Source organism: Syngnathus scovelli, chromosome 21, assembly GCF_024217435.2.
Source record: "Syngnathus scovelli strain Florida chromosome 21, RoL_Ssco_1.2, whole genome shotgun sequence".
Taxonomy (NCBI): domain Eukaryota; kingdom Metazoa; phylum Chordata; class Actinopteri; order Syngnathiformes; family Syngnathidae; genus Syngnathus; species Syngnathus scovelli.
Window position 1 is genome coordinate 6,148,283 of NC_090867.1, and position 22,283 is coordinate 6,170,565.

At 46.6% G+C, this 22,283-nt stretch overlaps 1 protein-coding gene across 5 annotated transcripts in view; it reads right to left on the reverse strand.

Moving 5' to 3' along the window:
• The window catches only part of raraa (retinoic acid receptor, alpha a), a 71,337-nt gene that overhangs the window by 6,368 nt on the left and 42,686 nt on the right, over positions 1-22,283 (reverse strand). For 4 of the 5 annotated variants that reach the window (XM_068649363.1, XM_049758804.2, XM_049758806.2 and 1 more), the window contains one exon: positions 2,521-2,669. In XM_068649363.1, the coding sequence (XP_068505464.1) occupies positions 2,521-2,669 (149 nt within the window). Of the gene's footprint in view, positions 1-2,520; positions 2,670-16,031; positions 16,756-22,283 lie in introns of those variants that run through there. The other variant, XM_049758803.2, reaches the window with a different exon arrangement.

Genomic DNA, 22,283 nt, shown 5'->3' on the forward strand with positions numbered 1-22,283 from the left:
AGCGTGGCGAGCGGTCGGAATGAATAAACATCAGTCCACTAGATGGAGTAACTTGCACGGGCTGAGAAAAATGCACGTGTGTGTATTTTGACCTATTTGATCCAACGGTGCCCTGACCCTGACCTCGTTGTCACTAGGGGATTGACCTAGTCCCTTTCGACAACACCAGGCTCAGGTGCCCTCTGACAGGACCGCCCCCACTCGTGAGCCAGTTAATTGTCCCCGCCCCCTCCCCCCTCCTTTTCTTTCAGGAGTCATTGCTTCCTGCGGCCCATAAGCCTCTTTTTGTATCCGCGCTTAATCCAGCCGGCGACAAGAGCCCTCGACGGGCCTGTCAGCCACCCTGCAGCTTTAGAGCAGATGAGCGCCGCGAGGAAAGGGACGGCGAAGGGGGCGGGGGCTTGCCAACGGTTCAAAAACGACTTTCACGACCTCGGTACCTGATGTGCGTTTACGAGCCTTCGCCTGGCGTGTGTGTGGGAGGGGAGGGGGAGTGTGGAAGGGGTTGGCGAGTTCACGAAGGAATCCTCTCTTACGTGACTTTCGTATTGTTGCCAGATTAAGAGTGCTTCCCAGCCACCTACTGCGTTTTTCACATGTGCGTTTTTATGCTCCAGGGTGTCAGTCAGCGTTCTCGCAGCCACGGCGGAAAAGTCACGCTTTAAGAATGCTAAAAATGGATGACGGATTTGGAGGCCAAGGAGTAGTCAGACGACTTGAGAAAAGAAACACGAGAAATACGAGTCGTTGATTTATGATGGGGGGAAAATTAAGAATGAAAGAGAGTGAGAGAGAAAAAATGATTTTTAATTTGACTGCAAATTAACACATTGCATCATTATAATTTCGAGATTAGAGGTAGACATAAGCCATCTTTGTTGACATAAAACAGCTCAAGATTTTTTTATGACTTACAAAACCAATCAATAAATCAAAAGTGTCATGCCAAGTGCTTGTGGAAAGAGTTGATTTGCTGCTCAGCCGGCGGACACGAGGAAGCGAGTTCTCCTGCTCGCCGTCGTGCCCCCGAGACAAAACCATAACTGTGACGGTGTAAGCATGCATATTTAATGTTCAAGTCTTAATATCTAAAGGTGCAATGCCGTCGAGTGTGTGCTGGCAGTGGGAGTTGAACAACAAACAAGCCAGCTGTCTCCAAGTAAGAGAGCTCAACCCCCCCTTCCCTCCCTCCTCCATCAGCATCTCACTCCCGTATTCGCTGCAGCCCGCAGGAAATGCCTTTGTAGTTTGGCACGCTGCAGCAAAGTCGACGCGGCTAACCCTCAACTTACCCCAGTCTCAAATGAGACAAGCATATACGTTCTCGCCTCGCGTTGAATTATTGAATACGCTTTGCCAAGTCATCTCCTCTGTAGTCAGAGATACGGAGGAGGCATCCTGAATTTTTCAAATTAGCACTGCGGATGTGCGCCATGTAGGCGGACGGCTAGCAAACAGGGGGCGCTATGTAGCGGGTCGAAAATCTTATTTATTTAAGGAGGCAATTCAGTTTTTGTTTAGCGCACTGATTCCTAACCGCCCCGAGGAATGATCCAGTTTGACTTAATTGGTCTGAAAAACTATTTATTCAATTATTTATTACGATAAATAATGTACGCTTGTTTATCTATTTATGCCAGTGGCGTATAAATGTTAAGAATAGCTTTGTGTTCAACTACAAAGGCAAATGTCAAATTGTGAGTAAACTCAGGCAAGAGTTTATAATATTAGTTTAAACTCATTTAAATGCCCCCCCCACACACACACCATATGGTACATCCTTCCGTGATGTCATCGGGTTGAACCGCGGCCCCTCGACCCCAACTAACTGATTTGCAACCCTTCAAACCATCCCCATTTCCTTTCTTCCTTCCTTTCTGCGTGTCTGTCCACCACAATCCCGTCGTCCGTGCCATCTAAGTGTCTTTTTTGTGAAAGTTTTATTTTATTCTGTCTTTTTATTTGGTAGCTTTATAGACTCGGGGTGGAGGTTGTTCCCAAAGCCAAAACACCTGGTCCTTACATTACATGTGAGTGAACACAAATAACGAAAAACCAGAATGCCAAAGGCTATTTTTTTTTTCTTCTTGCCATTTAAAATCTGTAAAAATCTTACAAAGAGCGAAAACATGTCAACTAAGACTTTTGCACCACTGTACCTTTGACAGCAAGTGATAACACAGCAAGTGAGAACACTGATGTGCACACATCAGCAAAAAAAAAAAATCGACACGATTGCGTGCAAATGTACACACGTACTGTATATGATGATAAGATAAGGATTTTATCTCATTTTTGAAAATTCTATCTGTTTGCATTATAGACTTGAAGACTCTCTGTAACTTCCGCTACCAACGCAGATTAATTTAGGATCTTATCACACAAGAAGAAAATTGCACTTCCAAGTATTGTATGACATTCACACCCCCCTACCCCGTCAAGACTTCAAAAGACGGTTATGAGGCAGTCAAATAAAATTGCTGGCGAAGCAGATTCCGAGAAAAGGGCCCTGAATCTCACCTTGCAGCCTTCACAGGCGCTGACACCATAGTGGTACCCTGAGGACTTGTCCTGGCACACAAAGCAGGGCTTGTAGACGCGGGGCGGCGGGGGAGGCGAGGGTGGGCTTGGCACTATCTCCTCCGAGCTGGTACTCTGCGTCTCTATCGCTGCGGGGAGAGAAAAAGCAACAAGATGAGGCAGGGGGGACTGGGGGGGGCTAAGCTAAAAAGCGCTTAATCGATAAACGGTGACATTCACGGAGCGGCACCTTGAACACGCACACACTGCTTGAGTGTTCGTTTTGAAATGCGGCACGCACCAACACACACCCGGATCATCAAAGAAATAGCGAGCCCACCCTTTGCAGGTTTTTTCTCCCCCCTTGGAGCCAAAATGATGTCTTGATGCGAGGAACTGCATTGCTGGCAGGGTTCAAACAAAGTGCTTCCCTCTGATACACGGCCTGCAGTTGCTCTTTTATTTATTCTTATATAATCAAGCCTTTAAGTAGGGATGCTTAGCAACTCACTCCTCGTCGGATGAAGGGGGGGAAAAAAAAACTGCAAGCGAGTCTAATTGCATCCCCCACCTCTACATCTAGAATGCGAAAACTTGAATAGAGCCTACAAGTCATAAGAATAAAACATATATGCTTAGATGTTGTCTTCATGTAATATGTATTGGACTTTGACCTCAATATCCGGAGCGAGTGTTGACAGATTTTGTGCACGGCGGAACACGGATGTCAAATATGAAAGAAGGCACACACTGTGGTAGAGTAAATAATGCCATAATCCCCGCTTGAGCTCAGTGCACGCATGCAAGTAGGCCATGTTGTCTTCCACTTTTATTCCCATGCCAATATGATGCCTTGGAATGACGTCACGCTCAATACGACGTCGAATGGATAGACACGCGAGACCACCTTCCTGTCAGATCTGCGCCAACGTTTCAGCCCAGCTTGCCAACCTCCGTGTCGGCGAGGCAGATGGTGACGCGAGATTATGTTCGCCGCTACTAAAATAAACACTGATCTATTTGCGGTTTTCCTAGAAGAAAAACATCTTGCCTGCTCAGCATCAAACAATGAGCAATATATTTTTTTAAATAATTCAGCCCTAATTTGGAGACCGCAGGCAGGAAGTGTCCGTCCTTTGCCTTTCATTGCACCTCTGTGGGTGTCATCCGGAGCCGGCGGCGCCCGTCACGCCGCCGGGCCGTGCGGCCGCTACACCCGTGTCAAACAAATTAAACCCCAAATAGAGCACGTCTTACATAACGTGGCATATTCTCTCATTAGCAAGCGGCCATTCACAGTTTTTGAAGTGGACTAATTAAAGCGCGGCTTTATTCCAGCAAAAGCGGGCCTCTTCATGCACATTAAAAGCTGCCTTGATTAGAAACATACAGACAAACATACGCTGTGACCCCCCCACCCCCCACCCGGCCTCACATCAAAATGACATCTTCATCGACACATGCATGGGATTTTCCTTATCAGTGGACTCTCTCTCTTCCTGTCTCCCGCACACAGTCTTAATGAGAGCATCCATGGAAATCTGGGACACGAGGACATGAGTCTGTGAAGGGGAGGGGGGGCTGGCAACTGTAATTAAATACAATGGCTGGCTTCTGGAGTCCCGTCAGGCCGAGACATGAAGCAAAACAATGGCAGGCCTGTGGCTGCAGAAGCTTCTCGCCCAGCCTGCAGCTCTCCACCGGCTATTATTCAACACCATCCAGTCTCTCAATCAACACTGCCTATTATTGTCCGAGCCGCACAATCACACAACGGAGGAAGTGACTCACGTCGCCCGGAAATCAGCTTTCCGGGTTCTTGCAACATGCTAAAACCGCTTCAAATGTACACAGGCGGACTTGAACATGAGTCAAAAAACCGGTAGATACGGTCTGTCACTCTCTACCGCGCAGCTAGCATGCTAGCTTAATGGAATGTGCTGCTTTCGAAGCAATTATTTAATTACGTTCATGTGTGAGCGGTTTGTAATGGCGGTTTTAAGATTCACTTGACTAGCCACAAGCGCACTTAAGGGGGTGGTGGGGTTGGGCTTGGAGGGTTTGCACTCAGCCACATCCTCCTAAAACAATTACGGCATAACTCCGCGCAAACGGACAAACATGCGCCAGACATCCCGATGATGAAGCGGCGCGTGCAGTCGTTCCGTCGTTGGAGTAGTCTGGCGAGCGTCAAGCACTTCAAAAGGAATCAAAACACACACACACACACATAGAAGAAATCCCCAGACTGATGTCTGTCTCGGTCCTGTGCTGCCGAGCAGTTCTGGAGGTTCAGCTTTGGGTTAGCCCGTGGAGATTTGATTAGCTTTCATCCCCACTGGTGACCGGGTCCAGCTGTCCGCCATATTGATGACATTTCACCGTCATTAGGGGCCGGCTAACTACGTTAAGCGGGCTGGCTGCTGGGCTGGCGGGACTCTGGACGAGAGACTTGAGGGGTCTTGGACTAGGGTCATCCACTTGTCTTGCATTAGGTTATACGAACACACACACACACAAGTGTGGGACTCGTAGAAGAATATAAAGAGGTCCATTTGTCTTGCAATGCAGCGAGTGCACTATAGAAGAGATCCTAGACAGACCCCCACGCCAAAGGCTTGTAAGTCGACTCAAAATAATGAAGTGGGACAGCCAATGAAAAAGCCTCAGGGGTGCAAAAGAGTCCAATGAAAGGCAGCCAGTCGTGGGCTCATGCATCAAACAACTGGCGGCCATTTTTTGCTTTTATACGCGATGAAAGTGCAACAAGTGAGCAGCGAAGGCCATTAGTCATTCATTGACCGTGTTTGAAAATATTTTTTTGGGTCAATCAAGATGAATCAACAAATATGCGCATTTGGGTTTCCGTGAAGGCGAGTTAGGATTAACAAAGACCCCCCCCCCCCCCCCACCACCATTGTCGTGCTCCACCTAAGCCGCTACATGTTTATCTTGCAGTCTACCTTCTCAGAATAGTGACGTCAACAATAGCAGGATTCAATGCCCTGAGAATAAAAAATTTGTCATCGATGAATAGTATATTAACTTTGATTTAATTTTACTGATAGAGTGGTCATATCACGCCATCCAATTATTCTGACTTTTTTTTTCCCGTGGCAAATGACACATCATGTTTGACGTTTCAAAGAAATGACAGTTTGTTTTGCAAGCGCTGCACTTTGCGCATATTGCAGCAGGAGCACAAATGGATGTGACAGCTCGACTTGTTAAAGGCCCCCGCGCAGTATGTTTGAAGACCACGCAAGCCCCGACACCTAAATTTTGATGGATAGTGCGGCAGATTGGCTCCAAATGATTAATGCCTCCCACTATGAGCATGGAAAAGCACATGTGTGAGTGATAGATGAGGGTCCGAGCAGAGGCCGAAGGGCAGGGCGTTCTGGGCTAAGGAGTTTTTCTAGCCTGTTACCGCCATCCCAGGAAGTGGAGATGTTTGTGTTGGGCCTGAAGCAGGAGGAGGGAGGGGGGGGGGGGTGGTAGCTAGGACACGTGTGCTTAAAATATGGCGAAGATGTGCAATAAATATGCTGTTTGCATGCTGTAGGTAAATCAACATCGGCATGCTCCGAAGTTCTCCCAGATACATAACTTCCAGAGATCTGAAATAACAACATAGCTATCAGCACCGCCCCGGCAAATGGGGGCCGCAAGAACATGTGTGGATGAACTGGGGGAGGGGGCACCAACTGAGGGGATGGAGCAGATGGCAAAGGTGAGGTCTGCAGGGACTCAATGTTGTGCAACAATCGCTGTAGCTCCTCGGAGTTGATGCTGCTGCTCCTGCCTTGTGAGTAAATTTTTAAAGACAATAAAGCGCTGAGCATGTTGGACGCAAATGCAAGAAATGAATTATAAACAGCAGCCGGTCGGTTGTTGGGGGTGCAGTAAGTTCCCTGGCAACAACGCGAGGAACATGGTGCAACTCTAACCGGCAGCTGTTTCGAGTGTGCTGAGTGACAGAGAGTCGATGCCAGTTGGCATTTGCCCTCGGGCGGCTGAGGACACTTGGCCGGAGCTGATGAAGCGGTGGGCACACCATGCGGACACACACACATGACTGTATTTTTGTAAGCTATACAATATGGGTACAAAAACTTGTCAAACTAGAAGACTTCCTTCACATTCCTGCAAATGGACGCTAGCAAATATTTCAAAAAGAAAGTCTCTCCCCCCCCCCCACCCCCCCTCCTCCCCTCCCCGAACTCCACAAACAAAGCTGTGCACGCCGACTTGTTTGCTCCCTGACACGCACACACGCTCGGCTGGCAGAAGGCGTAACCTCCCTTTGTCAACTCTCGCCAAGTGAATAAATCGGCCGTTGGTAAATCAAACTCAGGTTCGTCGTTGGATTATAACGCAAATCCCGCTGCCTTTTAACAATGTTTTGAATCTTAAAAAAAACAAACATTAAAGCCTCCCGGTTAAATTGCCTTAATTGTAGAATATTATAGCTGCACCAGGGGCGGCGCTAGAAAAAAAAAATCAAGATCATCTCTGTATAGAACATGACCTTTACTTGTACGCAATGTCGACCTAGCGCTGCATTGCCATCCGTACACATTAACCAAACTCTATTCATCTTTATCGGGCTGGGTGTCACACACAGTGCCTCTCTGTGTCCTGGGGGGGCCAAAGGGCCTTCGTGAATACTCCCACTTGAGTGTTTGCTCTCCACTCACTCTAACAGAGAGGTTATCAGCACATTGATACTCGCTAATCCGACGTGACTGACAGCATTGAAAGCCTTCGTCCTGATTCTTAAGCGCATATTCAGCACGAGTCATAAATATGAGGAGCTATTTTACATGAGAGGGCTGAAGTGGACCTGGAGAGGAAGCTCTGGGAAGCTCATCAGAGATATGGAGAGAAGAGAAGATCACCGGGGACAGGCTTTGTCATGTTAAAGCGCTTCTTTGGACTCGGTTCTCCCTTTGCCCTCCTCGCTCTTTCCCTCGCTCCCCCCGCTCACACTCTGGGCGGATAACACAATAGTCAATCACAAGGGGAATAGATTACCGAGGTTTGATCTTCTCGACTTCAGAGCGGAGGCATGACAGTGGAAATGAGGGAGAGGTCAGGAGTGCAGCGTGTGCGTGACTCCCGACGACAGTGTGTGCAACGATGCTAAATAATGGGCTAGCACGGACCTTTTCTCTTAAATTCCCAAACGCGCTCGTGTTTGTTACCACGGATTCATCAAGGCTCGCCGGGCAACATGGCGGTACAAGCCCCGACAGGCTGAAACACATTCCATCCCCTAATGATAGCATGTCCCTTCATAAATTAGCTCAAAGTGTCACGCTCGGAGTTAAAAGCATATCAGTGCGCATGTAAATGGAAGTATTTGCGCAGGTGCAGACACGGAGATGCGGCAAACATGAAATTATCTTGTCACTACTTTGTTAAAGCGCTTCTTGATGCCAGAAAGTTTGTACGCCATTAAAAATGTGTCGACAAGAAGATGTACAAAATACATCGCTACACATCAAAACAAATTACCTGATCATTTTTTTAATAATTTTTTCTAATTATTTGAATTATTTTTTATTTATTTATTTTTTCCTAATCAAATTTTATTAGTTTTTTAATTGTTTTTAAAATTATTATTTGAATTTATTTTTTTAATTAAGTTTTTTCCAAATTACATTGTTTTTCATTATTTTTTTTAAATGATTATTTGAATTATTCTTTTTTAAATTAAGTTTTTTCCAAATTACATTGTTTTTCATTAATTTAAAAAAATGATTTGAATACATTTTTTTAAATTAAGTTTTTTCCAAATTAAATTTGATTAAATTGTTTTTTAAAAAACATTAACTGCTAAAAAAAAGTGCTGCCTTCTTTAATATATATAATTGATTGTACACACACAGAAAAAATAAACTACCGCTGTCATCACGCAACCAAGCAAGTGTATTCTTTTCAGGCTGCGGCCGCAACGTGAGCAAATCTTGGCAGCATAATGAACCGCAGCTAAAAGCATCAAGATCCCCACGATACCTTTTGCCGGCAGCCGGCCACCCCTCTCCTAATGATGACTGATGACACGCAGTTGACTCCGCTGTCTGATGTACGGTGTCAGGGGGCTCCTTAGTGGAAAATTTGGAAAGAAAAAAAACAAAAAACCGAGAGACAGACTCATTTGTCTTTAGTCACGTTGGTATTTGAGACGATCGGATTTTGTAGATAGCATCGGGAGGCTAAGTTAGCAGCTAGCGGAGTCATCAAGAGAGCACAGTGAGATGTTACTCGAATTTAATGAAGGACAAGTTAAGCTCCCCGTCTGTCTGTGTGTGTGTTGTCTGTGCTTCTGCAGACACCAATTTCCTGCATGAATCCCTGACCTTTCCGTGTAGCCTGGAGGGAGCCATTTGATCATTTCCAACACACACACAATTTTCTAGCCTCCTTATGACGACTGGTTTTCGTCAGCCGTGATATTTTGGGTGAGCCTCGGTCAAATTCCGCCACCTTGGAGGAGCGCTGATTTAAAGTCACTCGTGTGGCTTCTTCCAAATATTCTGTGAGAACCATAAACATGGCCGATTTACCGACGGGCTTTTTTGGAAATAACTTGAACCGAGGTGTCAGGTGAGCTTCCACTTCTCTCCTTTGTCCCTCAAGGGTCCAGTTAACCCCAGCCGCCCTCTGTTGACTGTTCCGTCTCTCGGCCTTACGACCGGGGGCCTCATCCCGACATTTATTGTGACCCACTTGGACGACCAATAGGAGCGCACACCTCTTCCCAGTTAACTCTGGCCATTAAGCTAAGTGGGGCCCATGATTTATTCAGCAGTTGTCGATGCATAATTCAGGGAACAAAGAGGACTGTCATGAATCGGGCAACACACAGGTGAGGCTTTGCACCCATCTACAAACACTTGCCACTCATGACTCTGCAGGAAAACGAGGAAGCAAATTCAAGTGAGGGAAAGCCAATTTGAAGTGCAGCACGGGTCCTGTGGGAGCCACTGATGTTAATACAGTTATTAAGCCTCTCCACTGAAGCTGACTCCACCTCTTCAACCCTGGGCATGAAGGGTTTCTCTCTCGCTCTGCCTGCCAGGCAGCAGGCAAGCTCACTCGCTTCCACAATAAGATCAAAGAGTCGGAGCGGAGCAGCTCAAGGGGAGTCTGTGATGGGGTTTCCCACTGAGCGCTGAAGCAGGTTGGGGTCGGATGCATCGAGCCCACGGTGCATCCCAGCAGGCTTTATGGAGGGAGGCGGGGAGGGCTTCCTCCATCCTTTTAAGTCATCCGACAGAGATTCCCATGCATGTCTTCTAAGGTGTTGGGGATTAGAGTCATGAAAGGCTTCGGCGAGTGAGTACTCGCCAGTGGATCTTACCGGCATCGAAGTTGATCGCAAGTGGAATAAGGGGTGGCCAGGTGAATAGGTAAAGCTGTCCTGAAGGGAAAAGCTTTTTCATCAAATGTGGCATGGGTTTGATCATCTGCATTACGTGCAATGCATTATTTACATGAGTGGAGCAACTTTGGGCAGCCATGCACACTGCACGCACTGTGCTTGATATAAAAGGGCCGACTGCTCACATATTAGACGAGCCTCTTATATCAGCAGCGTGACCTCATTTCAAGAAGGCGAAAGGTAATGAGGGGTTTCCCATGAAAACTGGGCCACACACTGGCAAAATGGCGGGATTCATGCCGGCTTTTCGGTTTAATCTTGACGTTATAAAAGGGACGGACGGACGGAGGCAAATACTTTGCATGGTTTTAATAGGACGAGGATTTGGGTCATTATGTACCAGCCTGTTGGTAGCCATGGAATGCAGGCCTAGTCTGTCACACTTGAAAAAAAAAAAATGAACAGCTAAGCCAACCTCCTGTCTACCTTTACTCCGTTTGCTAAAAATATACCCATAGATATTATCATTTGAAAATGCCAGGCCTCCCACGGATCAGCTCCCCCCCGCCCTCCCTTGCTGCCTGAGATCTCTCTGTCCTCGCTCTCGTGTTTTCTTTCGGCTGAGAGGTGCCGACAGCCCAGACACAATAATCCAACTCTATTGTAAGACCGCAGGCAGCACTGTGAACACGGTTCCCAGAAATGGCGAAAAAGAGCCATGAGAAGATGGAGCCGGATTATTTAGCACCGCCAAATATTAGTCTTAGCCGATTTCCTCAATTAATGGATTGCAAAGGATTTGCTTAAATGCATGAAACATAAAATTCATCAGTGGTGTCCCTCAAGGATCAACCTTAGGTCCACTTTAGTTTATTTTTATGAATGACCACACAAACAATACAAGAGCATTTCTTCTATATTTTATGCATTTTATATATAATATGTGTATGTTTTAATAAGTGTAAATGGTTGCCTTGTCTGTGCTCTTAACAGGAGCCATATGAAGACAAAGCACAACATTAAGAATTCAAGCATGCGCAGAGGATCTATGACAACAAAAAGAAAGGGGCACACAATTACCAAATAAATATTTCAAACATATACTTGAGATTAAGTGTCGTGTTTCCTATCAAGCATTTATCTATTTGGCTAAACATGAAAAGCTTGGGCTGCTGCATACAAAAGTCCCCTTATCACCAAGTGGCTCTATTCATAAACATAATCCCCCTTCTCCGGTGTCCTGTTTTAACCTACATGTGTTTGGAGTAGTCAAGCTTCAGGCCATCTCTCAGTTGACACAATAGTTCTATCACAAACAAGCGGGCCGGCCGGTAACCCGATCGCGTCTGCCTCCGTCGTCGCGACAGACCGTCCAATCTATCACGAACTCGCTTATGCACTCCTCCTTTCCATCTCTTCATGTTGGCAGTCTATTTCATCTGGGTCCCAGGTGGGCCTTTAAGAGTCAAATGTCGGGAGGCCGAGTTCCAGACGTACAAGTAATGAATATGAAATGATTGAAAAGGGGCTGTGGGAGCACAGCGACATTTCCGAGGGATTGAATCAAGATGGGCCAGTCTGCTCTGGTCTGGTCTTGTCCCGTGACGGAGCCAAAGAGATGAAGATACACTATGTATATCTAAAGTTACATTACAAAAAAAAAAAGGCTCCATAAATCCAGACATAGAGGAGGTCCTTGTCTTCCTCCAGGAAGGCACTTAGACCAGATATTACGATAGCCGGCCTAAATCAGGACAGTAATGAGATTATCTGGCAGAGAGCAGTTATCTTGTCTATCTTAGAAGGAGGAATGCTAGCTAATCAAAACCACAATTGTAGCAAGGGGGGGGGTTTGTTGCACAAATAAAGATTAAGCTTTGAGTAATCCCGTATGCGCTTTTGTTTCTTATAAAAGACACAAGGCAGGAAAAGGGTTGCTTCTTGTGCCTGCTGACTGACTGAGACGGACGGGCGCAGTAACGCCGTGCTATTTTCTGCGCAGACAGCAAAAGAACTGCCGGAGCTTCAGTATTTTTAGCACGCTAAGCTCGAGCCCATTTTCTTGGCTTCCCCACTCTCTAAACAGGATGGCATTCCATTGTGGTGTTTGCGTAGGTACACCCGACAGTCACGTGACCACTCCTGCTTTTAATGTTTTCCCGGTCTTATTTATTAAATACAGAAAATTAAAAGGTGTGCATTTAAGGATTTATAGTGACACTGACTGCCTAGCTTACGGCCTGGCAGGTTGCAAATTTTACCATATAGATACGCGGTGGGTGGGTTGGAGGGGGGGGGGGGAGATAAAGTGAGCCGGAGAAAGGAGACACTTTGGGAATGAAAATGCCTCGCAGATGAATTCTGCGGTGATGAATGTACCAGGTTCAATAGCCAGATGAATTTATATGTGTTCCATTATGAGGGGATGGCTATGGAACATGGAGATGGGAGGGGGGGGTGGAGAGAGCCCTCCGTGGGTGTACTGAGGAGCTAGCCATGCACGGCGCGTTGCGAGCAAGCCATCTGTAGAGATAAGTAAAGAAGTGATTACAACAGGGCCAGCTCCATTTCTGACAGTTGACGCTTGGCTGCGCCCACGCTGCGAATTGATTTAAATGAAGAAGCTATGAATATTTTAAAGGGCACAACCCTCAAACACCCGAACACCCCCCCCCCCCCAACTGCACAACATCAACAGACACAAGGGGGGAAAGTAATTATTGAAAGTGAGATTAGTTATTTCTAGTCCCTCTATGATGAATCAGGTATAGTGTCACATAAAAATAACTTTTCACACAGTTTAACGCACGTTTTCGGAATGTGGAATGGAGAAAAGCCACTCAATTGTGAACAGGAGAGCCTGAGCTGAGATTCGAACCCAGAACCTCTCTACGAGGCATAAACGCTAATCACAAGTCTGCTAAAATTCCCCCCGAAAAACTGAAAAATATATCAATATGATATAAAACTGCAATATTAATGCTATTCGTTAGCCTGTCTATGGCATTTTACATAGTTTCTTAGCATTAAGCTAAACAAAACGACGGTCTCATTAAAAAGGTGCAGCGAGCAATCTTGAAGGTTGGTGACAAGGTGCTGTTCCGGGAGCGAGTGATGGCAGGTTGCGAAACGTCGCCCCGCAGCCTTTACGGCAAGAGAACAGTTGAACTCCCTTCAACCTTTTGCTATTCCGAACATACCCCGATGACAAAAATGGATTATTGACGTTCAGCCGCAGGTGAAAGCAGGTGTGTTTGTGTGGACATAACTTGAGCCCACTCTCTCTTTCTGTCAAGTGTTTGCAGCGTTGCAAGCATTTGGACCAACTAAATCACTGTCGCCAATGGCTGAAAAACAGCTCGGGCATGTTGCACAATAAGGGGCCTGTCTGACGCCCCCCCCCCACCCCACCCTCCGGAAGAATAGAAGACCTTGTCTCAATGCCACTTCAACATCTGCGACCGTCCACGGGTCGCTCTCTCAATATGGATGCAAAAGAAAATCTTCGAAGGCCGAGGCACTAATAGCGCAGTTTAGAATATTCATTTTGGGGGATTTCCTGATTTGATGTCAACACGGTCGCAGATTGCAATTTTCCTGAAGTAGAAAGCTGCTTTGCCAAGAAACCCTTAAGTGGATTAAGGACGACAAGCAAATACATATTAAATGACCTCTTAGTCCGGATGTTTGGGATAGCGAAATTCCCATCAATGTCAACGAACTGAGCGTGCAATCACTGTTCCTAATAATATGAAAGAGAGGGGATGGGGCGGGGGATGTAATGTTCACAGTTTGTTTGCATGCTTGACACTAATCTGTCGGCCGAGTCTAAACACATCACCCGCCGCCTTTCCATGTTTCCGTCTGTCAACCGTGAACAAAAGGACACTTAAGATACAAATCTTTTTTTTTCCTGATGAAAAAAAATGTCGGACTGACCTCCCTTGGCAGAAGAAAACAAACTTTTTTGTTCTTGCCTCCTGCAAGGCTACTTCAATCCTTAAATAGCACATGAGTCAGATTAAGCCACGATTCATTTGACCTCCCCCCCCCCCCCCCACCCCTCCTCCCAAGCTACCCGCTAGCCCACTTGGCACTCTTAACTTCAGAAAACAACATAGCTAAAGCCCCGGAACACTCTCGATGAAAAAATCCCTGGTGAGCACTTTGTTGTCATTCACAGGACAAAGCCTTGCAAAGATATTAAAATAAATAAATAAGACAAAGCACAAGACGCCTATGCGCTGTTGAGCCCACCATGCAGCATAACCCCCGTTTGTGAGTGTGACAGTCATGTGAACAAGGCCACGCACATTCTTTCATGCATGAGTCCGTAATTGCTGGAAGGTTTTTGACGGGCATTTTAATCTGCAAAACCAGCCTTTCATTCCACACATTCAGCATTATGACGCTTTGGGTTTGAGTTGACAATTGACAATTATTCAACTGTTGGTCGTTTCAAACAGTGGTTTTGATATCAACCATCTCGAGGCTTATCCTGTGCTTCTTATCTGATCAACAAGAAACCAGCACGCCTGAGGAAAAACAACAAATCAGAAAAGGGGGTGTGGCTTATGAGGTGTCCATCATTATCTGTTGGACATGCAAAATCAAACTTTTGTAGTAGCACAGCACTATGAAAAATCTTTTGAAGCCCAACGTAGCAGGTCATATTTTTATCTATACATTCCCACATATATTGACGCATTAAAATGAAATGCAATAATTACAACACTCACTAAATAGAGCTAAAAACCTTGACTCCCTAAAATTAAAACCAAGAACATAACATTACCCAGAAACAAGCGTTATTTTAAGCATCAGCTTTTTACAAAGAAAAAAAAAAAGGGAAGGCCAGAAAACCAGAATACCAGTTTTGGGAAATTGCTTTTGAACCTGGCTGCTTGGAATTCCCGCTTAAGAAGCAGAGGTGACGACAGAGAGCTGCTCTGTTTTGTTTTGTGGGTCTTCTGATCTAATGAGTCCCACAACCATGTGATGACACCCGTGCTGTCTCCACTAAACCCACCACCGCCTGTCCCCAGTCGCCCACTATTTTTTTATTACCTGTGAGGCAAACAGAGGCTATAACGCCCCACATCGACCCACCCAAGCTCTGACGCGCGGCGACTACACAGCAGAGCTAAACAATGTGGACTGAAGCGAGGGATCAGAGGTCTTTTCCTGGGCCAAACCCCCACACGGTCTCAACCGAGCTCACATGGTTCGAATCAATGCTGCCACTAAAACTGTTTAGTGGGCCAATTCAATAATGACTATCAAGCTCGGAGCGTATCATGTTGGCCAGAGGGCGCTTATTTGCGATATTAGGCAAACACAAGATAGTAGCCGAGTAGTTGTGCGGGCTTTTATTGCTCCCGCCACACATCAGAAAGTCCCTTTAAAAAAAAAAAAAAATTCCCTTTGTCATGTGCTTCTAAAGTCTCGAGTCAAGGAGGAAATTGGCCCTTAAGAGCCTGTGGAGATTCCTGCCTTTTTTTTTTTTACACTCCTTCAGCTGTGAAAGACAACAGAGCCATCTCTGGTTTAAAGGTCTGCCTGCACTGCCTTGGTTTTGCAGAGCTGCCAAAAACACTTTGTTGTTGCAATAAAACTCGATTGCAGCACCACAAAAAAAAAAAAAAAAACTTGCCATGCACATACAACACAAAGTATTCCCTTAAACTCGGACACCATAATATATTCATTTGCGTGTTTTTGGGACACGTGAAAGCCACAGGATGGCTCGGGAAGTGTGACTTGTGGCCACAGAGATTACCAAGAGGTTGCAGACAGGCAGCTAGGAGCGGTTTGATCTAATTAAAGTCGGCGTGCCTTGCTGAACCATGTTTGTATGAAGTGCATATTTCAACCTTGTGGCCCCAGACTGAGGAAAAAAAGCCAACGCGGATGCACACACACAAGAAGGGGAGGGGGGGGGGGGGGCAAAGAAAGTGGGTCAAGTATATATAATGCAGATATGAAGCTCGGGATTAGTGTGAAAGGGTGCACTTGTGGAAATAAAATCAAAATATAAAGGCTCTGGATTAAATTCCATCACGTGAAAGGTAATCCACACAATTCAATAGAAGTGTGGGGGGAGGGGGGGGGGGGTACCTACAGTGATTGGAACCGTTCCAATGCTGGTTTCTGACGGACGAGCTGTAAGGATGAGGAGCCCCAGGCACCAGTCCTTTCTCCGGGAGCAAACACCCTCTGCTCTGGTTGTAGTAATCCATCATCAAAAAGGGGTTCGGGCTGGGGTTCAGTCCCACTACGTCCACGCTTTCGTACATCATACGGACCAAACAGGGGGGTCGTTATCCCACAACCCCCCTGCCCTCCCCAAAAAAAAAAAAAAAAAGGTATCAAACTAGTGCGCACACCAGCCGAGGTAGAAACAGAGAGCACCAAACGGGATCAGAGCAAAAGTGATAGATCCATTTGTTGTTTTTGACGCGATGAGAAGCTACTGGAGGACATTTAGATCATTCTGCATGCTGCAGCAGAGACGCGCAAAAATAAAAAAATATGCGCGCAATAAAATCCCAAAGAGGAACGCGCACGCAAAATAGTCAAGGGAACCCCGTCCAATTGCAGCTTTTTTTTTTAAAATTCTAATTATTTCTCAACAGTCCGCTTTAGTCTCCCAGTCTGGCGCGCGTCGTCCACTGCGCGAGCCCGCAATTCAGCAAGCCGACCCGACCCGGCGTCCGTCCGCGGATTCCTCAGTATCAGCGCGTCGTTTGCGTCCGTGCGCGTACAAGGATCAAGCCTGCACGGAGGGAGCGTGTCGCCGCTATCATGTTCTGCAGCAATGTGACAAGGCGCAGCAGCTGAGGGCTGAGGCTCCACCCCCCCACACACACACACTAGCCCCCCTCTCCATCACCCCCTCCCCTCTGCATCCGTTGCACCTCCTCCGTTTTAACCCATTCAACGCGTCACGGCGCTTCTCCACAGAGCATCCCGAGAGAGGCACCACCGCAAAAGCAGCCTCGTTTCGGTCTACTCAAAGTTCTTCAAAACATGTGATACTTTCCAACATATTTCCCATCCTGGTCCTGTCCGTCTATCTGGTTCAACCCGGTCCCCCCACCTCCTACCATCCTCTCGTCACTCCCAACCCTCACATTTTTTCCCCCAGTCTCCCTCATTTGCCTAATGCTATGCAGCTGAACTTTTCCTGAACCCCGGCAAGTAGGCAGCCTCACCTCCTGGTGACCCGCCGGATGACTTGGATTCGCCTCTCCGGCTCGCTCTCATCTCACCATTATTCAAGAGTTCCCACCTTCAACACTCAATGCAACACTATTACACCTTTTTTTTTTTTTTTTTTCCTCGAGTGTGAGGCGCCTCACTCGGGAGACCCGAGCATTTAGCATCCAGAGTCAAGGTGACCGACGCTTTTTTTTTTTTTTTTTCTCACAGTAATTACAGCCTCGGTCCAATCCAGCTGCTTTCCATCGGGCCGCCAACTTGCGTCACATCCCTGAAAGCCGGCGTCGCTCCTCCTCGACATTGCAGCATTCCATACGACATTGTTGCGGAACTTTGGGAACAACCAGTGCAACACGCACAGACTAATTTCTTTATTTAGATTTGGGAAAGCACTTTTTCCCAGAAATAATATTAATCGGGGTCAAACAGTCACCATTCTAGATGCTGGATTTTCAATCTCTGTGTGTGTCATGTGATCCAAAGTACAGGTTGCTGGTTGGTACAGCTCATGCATGCAAAGGTATTTATATTTTCTGTCCTATGAAAGACGTTAAGCCTGGACACTGGAACGGCTGGGATGCTTCTTCGCTTTATCAGCACGACTGAATCACCTATCCCATTACCTCGACAATGCCCCCCACCCTCCTTGACCAGAACCACAGCTGGCTCTCACCAACAGCATTTGGGATTATCTGCAGAGGGGTGTGTACGTGTGGGGGATGTGCTCCGCCCCCCACTCGCTGTGACACTTCATTCAATGCAGGCCGGGCTGTGTTTACTCAATGCGATAAGAGCACAGTGTGCAGGCCTGAGCTGTGGTGACAACCCCACCCCACCCCACCCCACCTTCACTGATAGCACACTCATGGATTCCTTGACAGTATTAACAGTTGTCAGAAGATGCTAATTTCCCGTATCATGCCTAAGAAGGTGAAACGGCTTCAAGCAAAGTCTGATAGTGTGAGATTAAAATCTTGATCTGCTAGCTTGATAGGAGACGGTCAGCATCAGTTGGGTAGAAAGTTCAAGCAACGCGACGGGTCCCTCCCGATTAAAGCATCCATCACACGTGCGGCAATCGGCGCTTATGTAAGCGATCTGGAGCAAAGCTGAAAATGAGTCTTTGGTGGAGAGCGAGGGGGGAGGGAGGGAGAATGGAACGACGAGGGGGTGGTGGGATTTTAGAATTCAAAAGGGTTTTATGAGCAAGGGTGGTGAGGAGATTGCTGGCTGGACCTTGAGGGTGTCAAACTATTTTTACTACTCCTTCTCGCTGCCTTTCTTCAGGGGTGCGAGGGAGCAGTAAAGAGCGCTCCCAAAAACCATTCCTCTGCTGAGGAGATGAGCCGTCAGGTTAAAACAAACAATAGGTCGTTATGTCATCTGGATTATTGTGCGTGGTAAAAAAAAAAGTGGAGGAAGACCAGACCAAGAAGATCTCGGGAGACCAGTCAAAGCGCTCAACACTTGGTTAGACTAAACACCGTCCCGTGACCAGATAAGGCCGGACGCTTTTGAATTCGACGAGGACTCATTTTGGACTTCCTGTGCTCCCCCCCACCCCCGTCGAGCTCATGTGCCTGCAGATGGCTAATGCCCAGGCGCTAAAGACATTGGGGCAAGTCCTCGCAAAGCCTTCCTATCTTCCCTAAATCTTCGCAGCGACCTAATAAAGCAGCTCAGTGGGGCAACATCGGGAAAGAAAAGTAGCGAAGGAAGTCATAGAATGGAATGAAGTCAGAAGAGCACGCCACCAGTGTGTACTTAACACGTACGGGCATGTCCTCCATTTTCCGGCAAGTGCTGTCAGTATAGATGGAATTGATAATAGTGTCATTCAAAAAAGCCACTTTGCATCAGTTGAAACTTTTTCGGTTTTCGTGCGTGTACTGTCCGTGTTTGTTTACACAGCTGATTTTTGTGCTACGGCCAAACTCGACAGCTGTGTCGGCGTGTAATGAGAACGAGAAGCGTTCTGTCAATCTACTCAACAGCATATTCACACCAAAAGGGAACAAAAAAAAAAAAAAAAACACAGGGATTGAAGCCAAAATGCTTTACGGACCTCTTTGCCATAATTTCCTTGGCGACCTTCTTTGGAAAGCTCCTCCCTGTCATTATCCCTTTAATGCTGCAGATTCCAGCATTTATGGTACAGGCCTATATCTGCCCATAAAGCCTTTTATTGTTAAGTCCAACTCTGTGGTGACCGTAACCTGGTTTTCCCATTTTTTATGGGGACCTTCACTATATCACACCGGAGGAGGACAAAGCCGTCCACCATCGGTGTTTACCAAAGTATGGCCCGCTCATAAATCCATCAGGGCCGGCGGCATTCTGGAAATACCTCAGCGGAATGAGGGAGGGGGAGGTGTGTGTGTTTGGAGGGGGGGTGGGGGGGGGTATATAGCTTATTGTATTGCTTGTAATCTTCCACACTCTGCGGCCTTGAGTTGGAGAGTCCATCTCGGCGATGATCATTTAGGTTTCTTTGAGACCATCACTCAGCAAATCAAAGAGAAAATTGCTACGGAGGAAGAATAGCTCAGGCCATGCGGGACTTGGAAAGCCCCGCCCCCATCCAGTTGGCAAGTTTACATATGAAGAAACAACAAGATATCTAGATAAGGAAACGGAAGAAAAACAGTAAAAAGTGCCACGTTGGTGTTAATTCGATGGAATCAGAGTGACTTGCCAAAAGACGGAACTGATGCAACCGACACATATGCATGGGTCGAAAACGGAGAAAGGCTGGAATGGATGAAGCCTGGAATTCAATCTGACCTTCCCTGACTCATAAAACACTCAGTTGACGTGCACAGTGGAAGCTTTCTCTGATGTATTCCGAGTTTCCATTCTCTCAGTCTTGACAACGTCCAAAGTTTCTTGAAGGTATCCAGTTAGTTGAAGAAATGATAGAAGCGGAAGAAGCGAAACTTGCTTGAAGATTTTTTTTTTGTATGCCCCCCCCCGAAAATGGAGCGCTGGTTCAAATGTTAATGAAATGTGAAAGGCCCTCTGCTTAGCCAGCAAGTTGGGATGTGGGGACAACAAAGGCCATTGGGTGGGGGGTGAGCGACAGAGCGCCACGATTGCTAGCATGACAAATGCCCCTGCCATCGCCGCCGCTGTGGCCTCTGTTGCCCTGCATCATCCAGGGGGGGGTTGTTTGGGGGTCCGCCTCATTCGGACCCGGGGAGGCCAGCAGGAGCAGAATTAATGGAATGGATGACTCTGCCGCTTTAAAAAGAGAAGGTGATGACGGTGAGGGAGGAGGAGGAGGAGTGATCAGCATTTCAAAAGGGAGGACCGCTGAGAATGGAGATGGAGGAGCTCAACTCTTCTGTTTGTGTGTGTATTGTTGTTGTTGGTTGCATATGAAAGGAGACCTAGTGTGTGTGAAGGTCATCTGGGAGTCCCTGCACTGACAATGGAAGTTGTGGCAAGAGCGTTTCATACAGGAACTAATTCAAAGATGAAAAAAGGAAGTGGAAAGCGGCCATCGACGTGCGGCGTGTTGTGTCAAAACGTGAATCCGCTTCTGTCAACACCAGATGATTGATATGCCGTTGCTCAACAATGTTGCGCATACCTTCGCCCAGTGCCAAGGGCAACATTTTATCTGCCCAATCAGTCTTCTCTGACATTATTGCGTCTCCATTTCAAAATCTGAAGCTCCACTCCAGTTATAAATTACAACGCACGTCCGCCAAGGCTGAAGTGTTCCAGGGAAAATAAATAAATTATAAACTTCACTTTGCGTATTTGTTTGTCCATCTGGTCAAGTTAGGATGACAACATAAGATGTTTGAATTCCATTTGTGGCTAAACTTCCCAGAAAGTGAAAAGAAGCACAGAGGGGCTCTGGGGCTGACAGAAATGAAGCTGTGCAGTCACTATGGCGACCCGAACCATCTGTGTTGTGAACCCATCGAGAGGGGGAGCGCCTCAATAGTAAGTAAATAGGCTAATGCGAAAAGTGAATGGCTCTGAAGGGCAGATCATTAGCGGGCCGCGTCTCCGCCATTCTCTCGGCGTTACCACGACGGGCGGGGGGCGCGATCGCCAGAAAGAGCCCTGATAATATTTAACCAACGCAGATCTATCATCAATCTGGACCCCCTCCTAGTCCTCACCCCCCCCAAATCTGGCCTATTGTCATTCACACCCCGACTCCCTTTCACTCCTTATTCAATAATTTTGACCCATTGTTCCACCTTACATGCCCCCTCTGAACTACATTACTTCTCCCACTCAACTATGAAAGGAGCGAGGGCGGCGGTCGGAAAAAAAAACAAAAAACATCATACGTTACAATGTCAAGCCGAACAAAAACGTCAGCCGGCCATGGCTTTTCTCAAGACTTTGACTATATCCCAGCTTAAATCGTTATTTACAATATGACGTTCATTTCTCCCTTCCATCTTTTTTTTTTTCCCAATGCTGCCAGTGAGCCTCGAAGACAGGAGAATATTTGCGCCGAGTAAATAGAGAATGAATCATATTTTAACAAACGGCGCATTGCTAAGAAAGAGCCCGACTGTCTAGACCACATGTAAGAAGAAATTGAACGCTTTCAAGTCTGTGTTTATCTGCTATGCAAAGTTTGGATGAGACAAAGCTGGCAACATCACGATAACCTGAGTACGCTTCTCGCTTTTTTTCCCCCGTCCTGGACTTAAAATACTCGACGGCAGAACCACATAAGTAAAACATTATCTCCATTGCAGCATTCCCGACTGCTGATAAGTTACTATTCCGCTGATAAGAAGTCATTTACGTCCTCCGAGACATAATAACGTGAATAAATGACAAGGGTCATGTCAACAAAACATTTGAATCGGGAGACGTAAGACTCAACCCTCACCATCCTTATCCGGAATCATGTTCTTGTTGCGAAATGGCTGTACGCAACCCAACTCAGTGACGCAATACAGTATGGGCAATACACAGAAAGACGTCAACACAACTTGCTCACCAGCAAAAAGAGTGTCACAATGTCTTGACTTCCTCTCTGGTCTCAATATATTTTTGCAAAATTCAGAAGTGGACTCTAGTCACGCATAAAACACAAAAACACTCCAATAAGGAGCCATTAAAGTGGATTAAAATCATTAAAATACCAACATGCAAGGAAAAAACAGCCTCACTT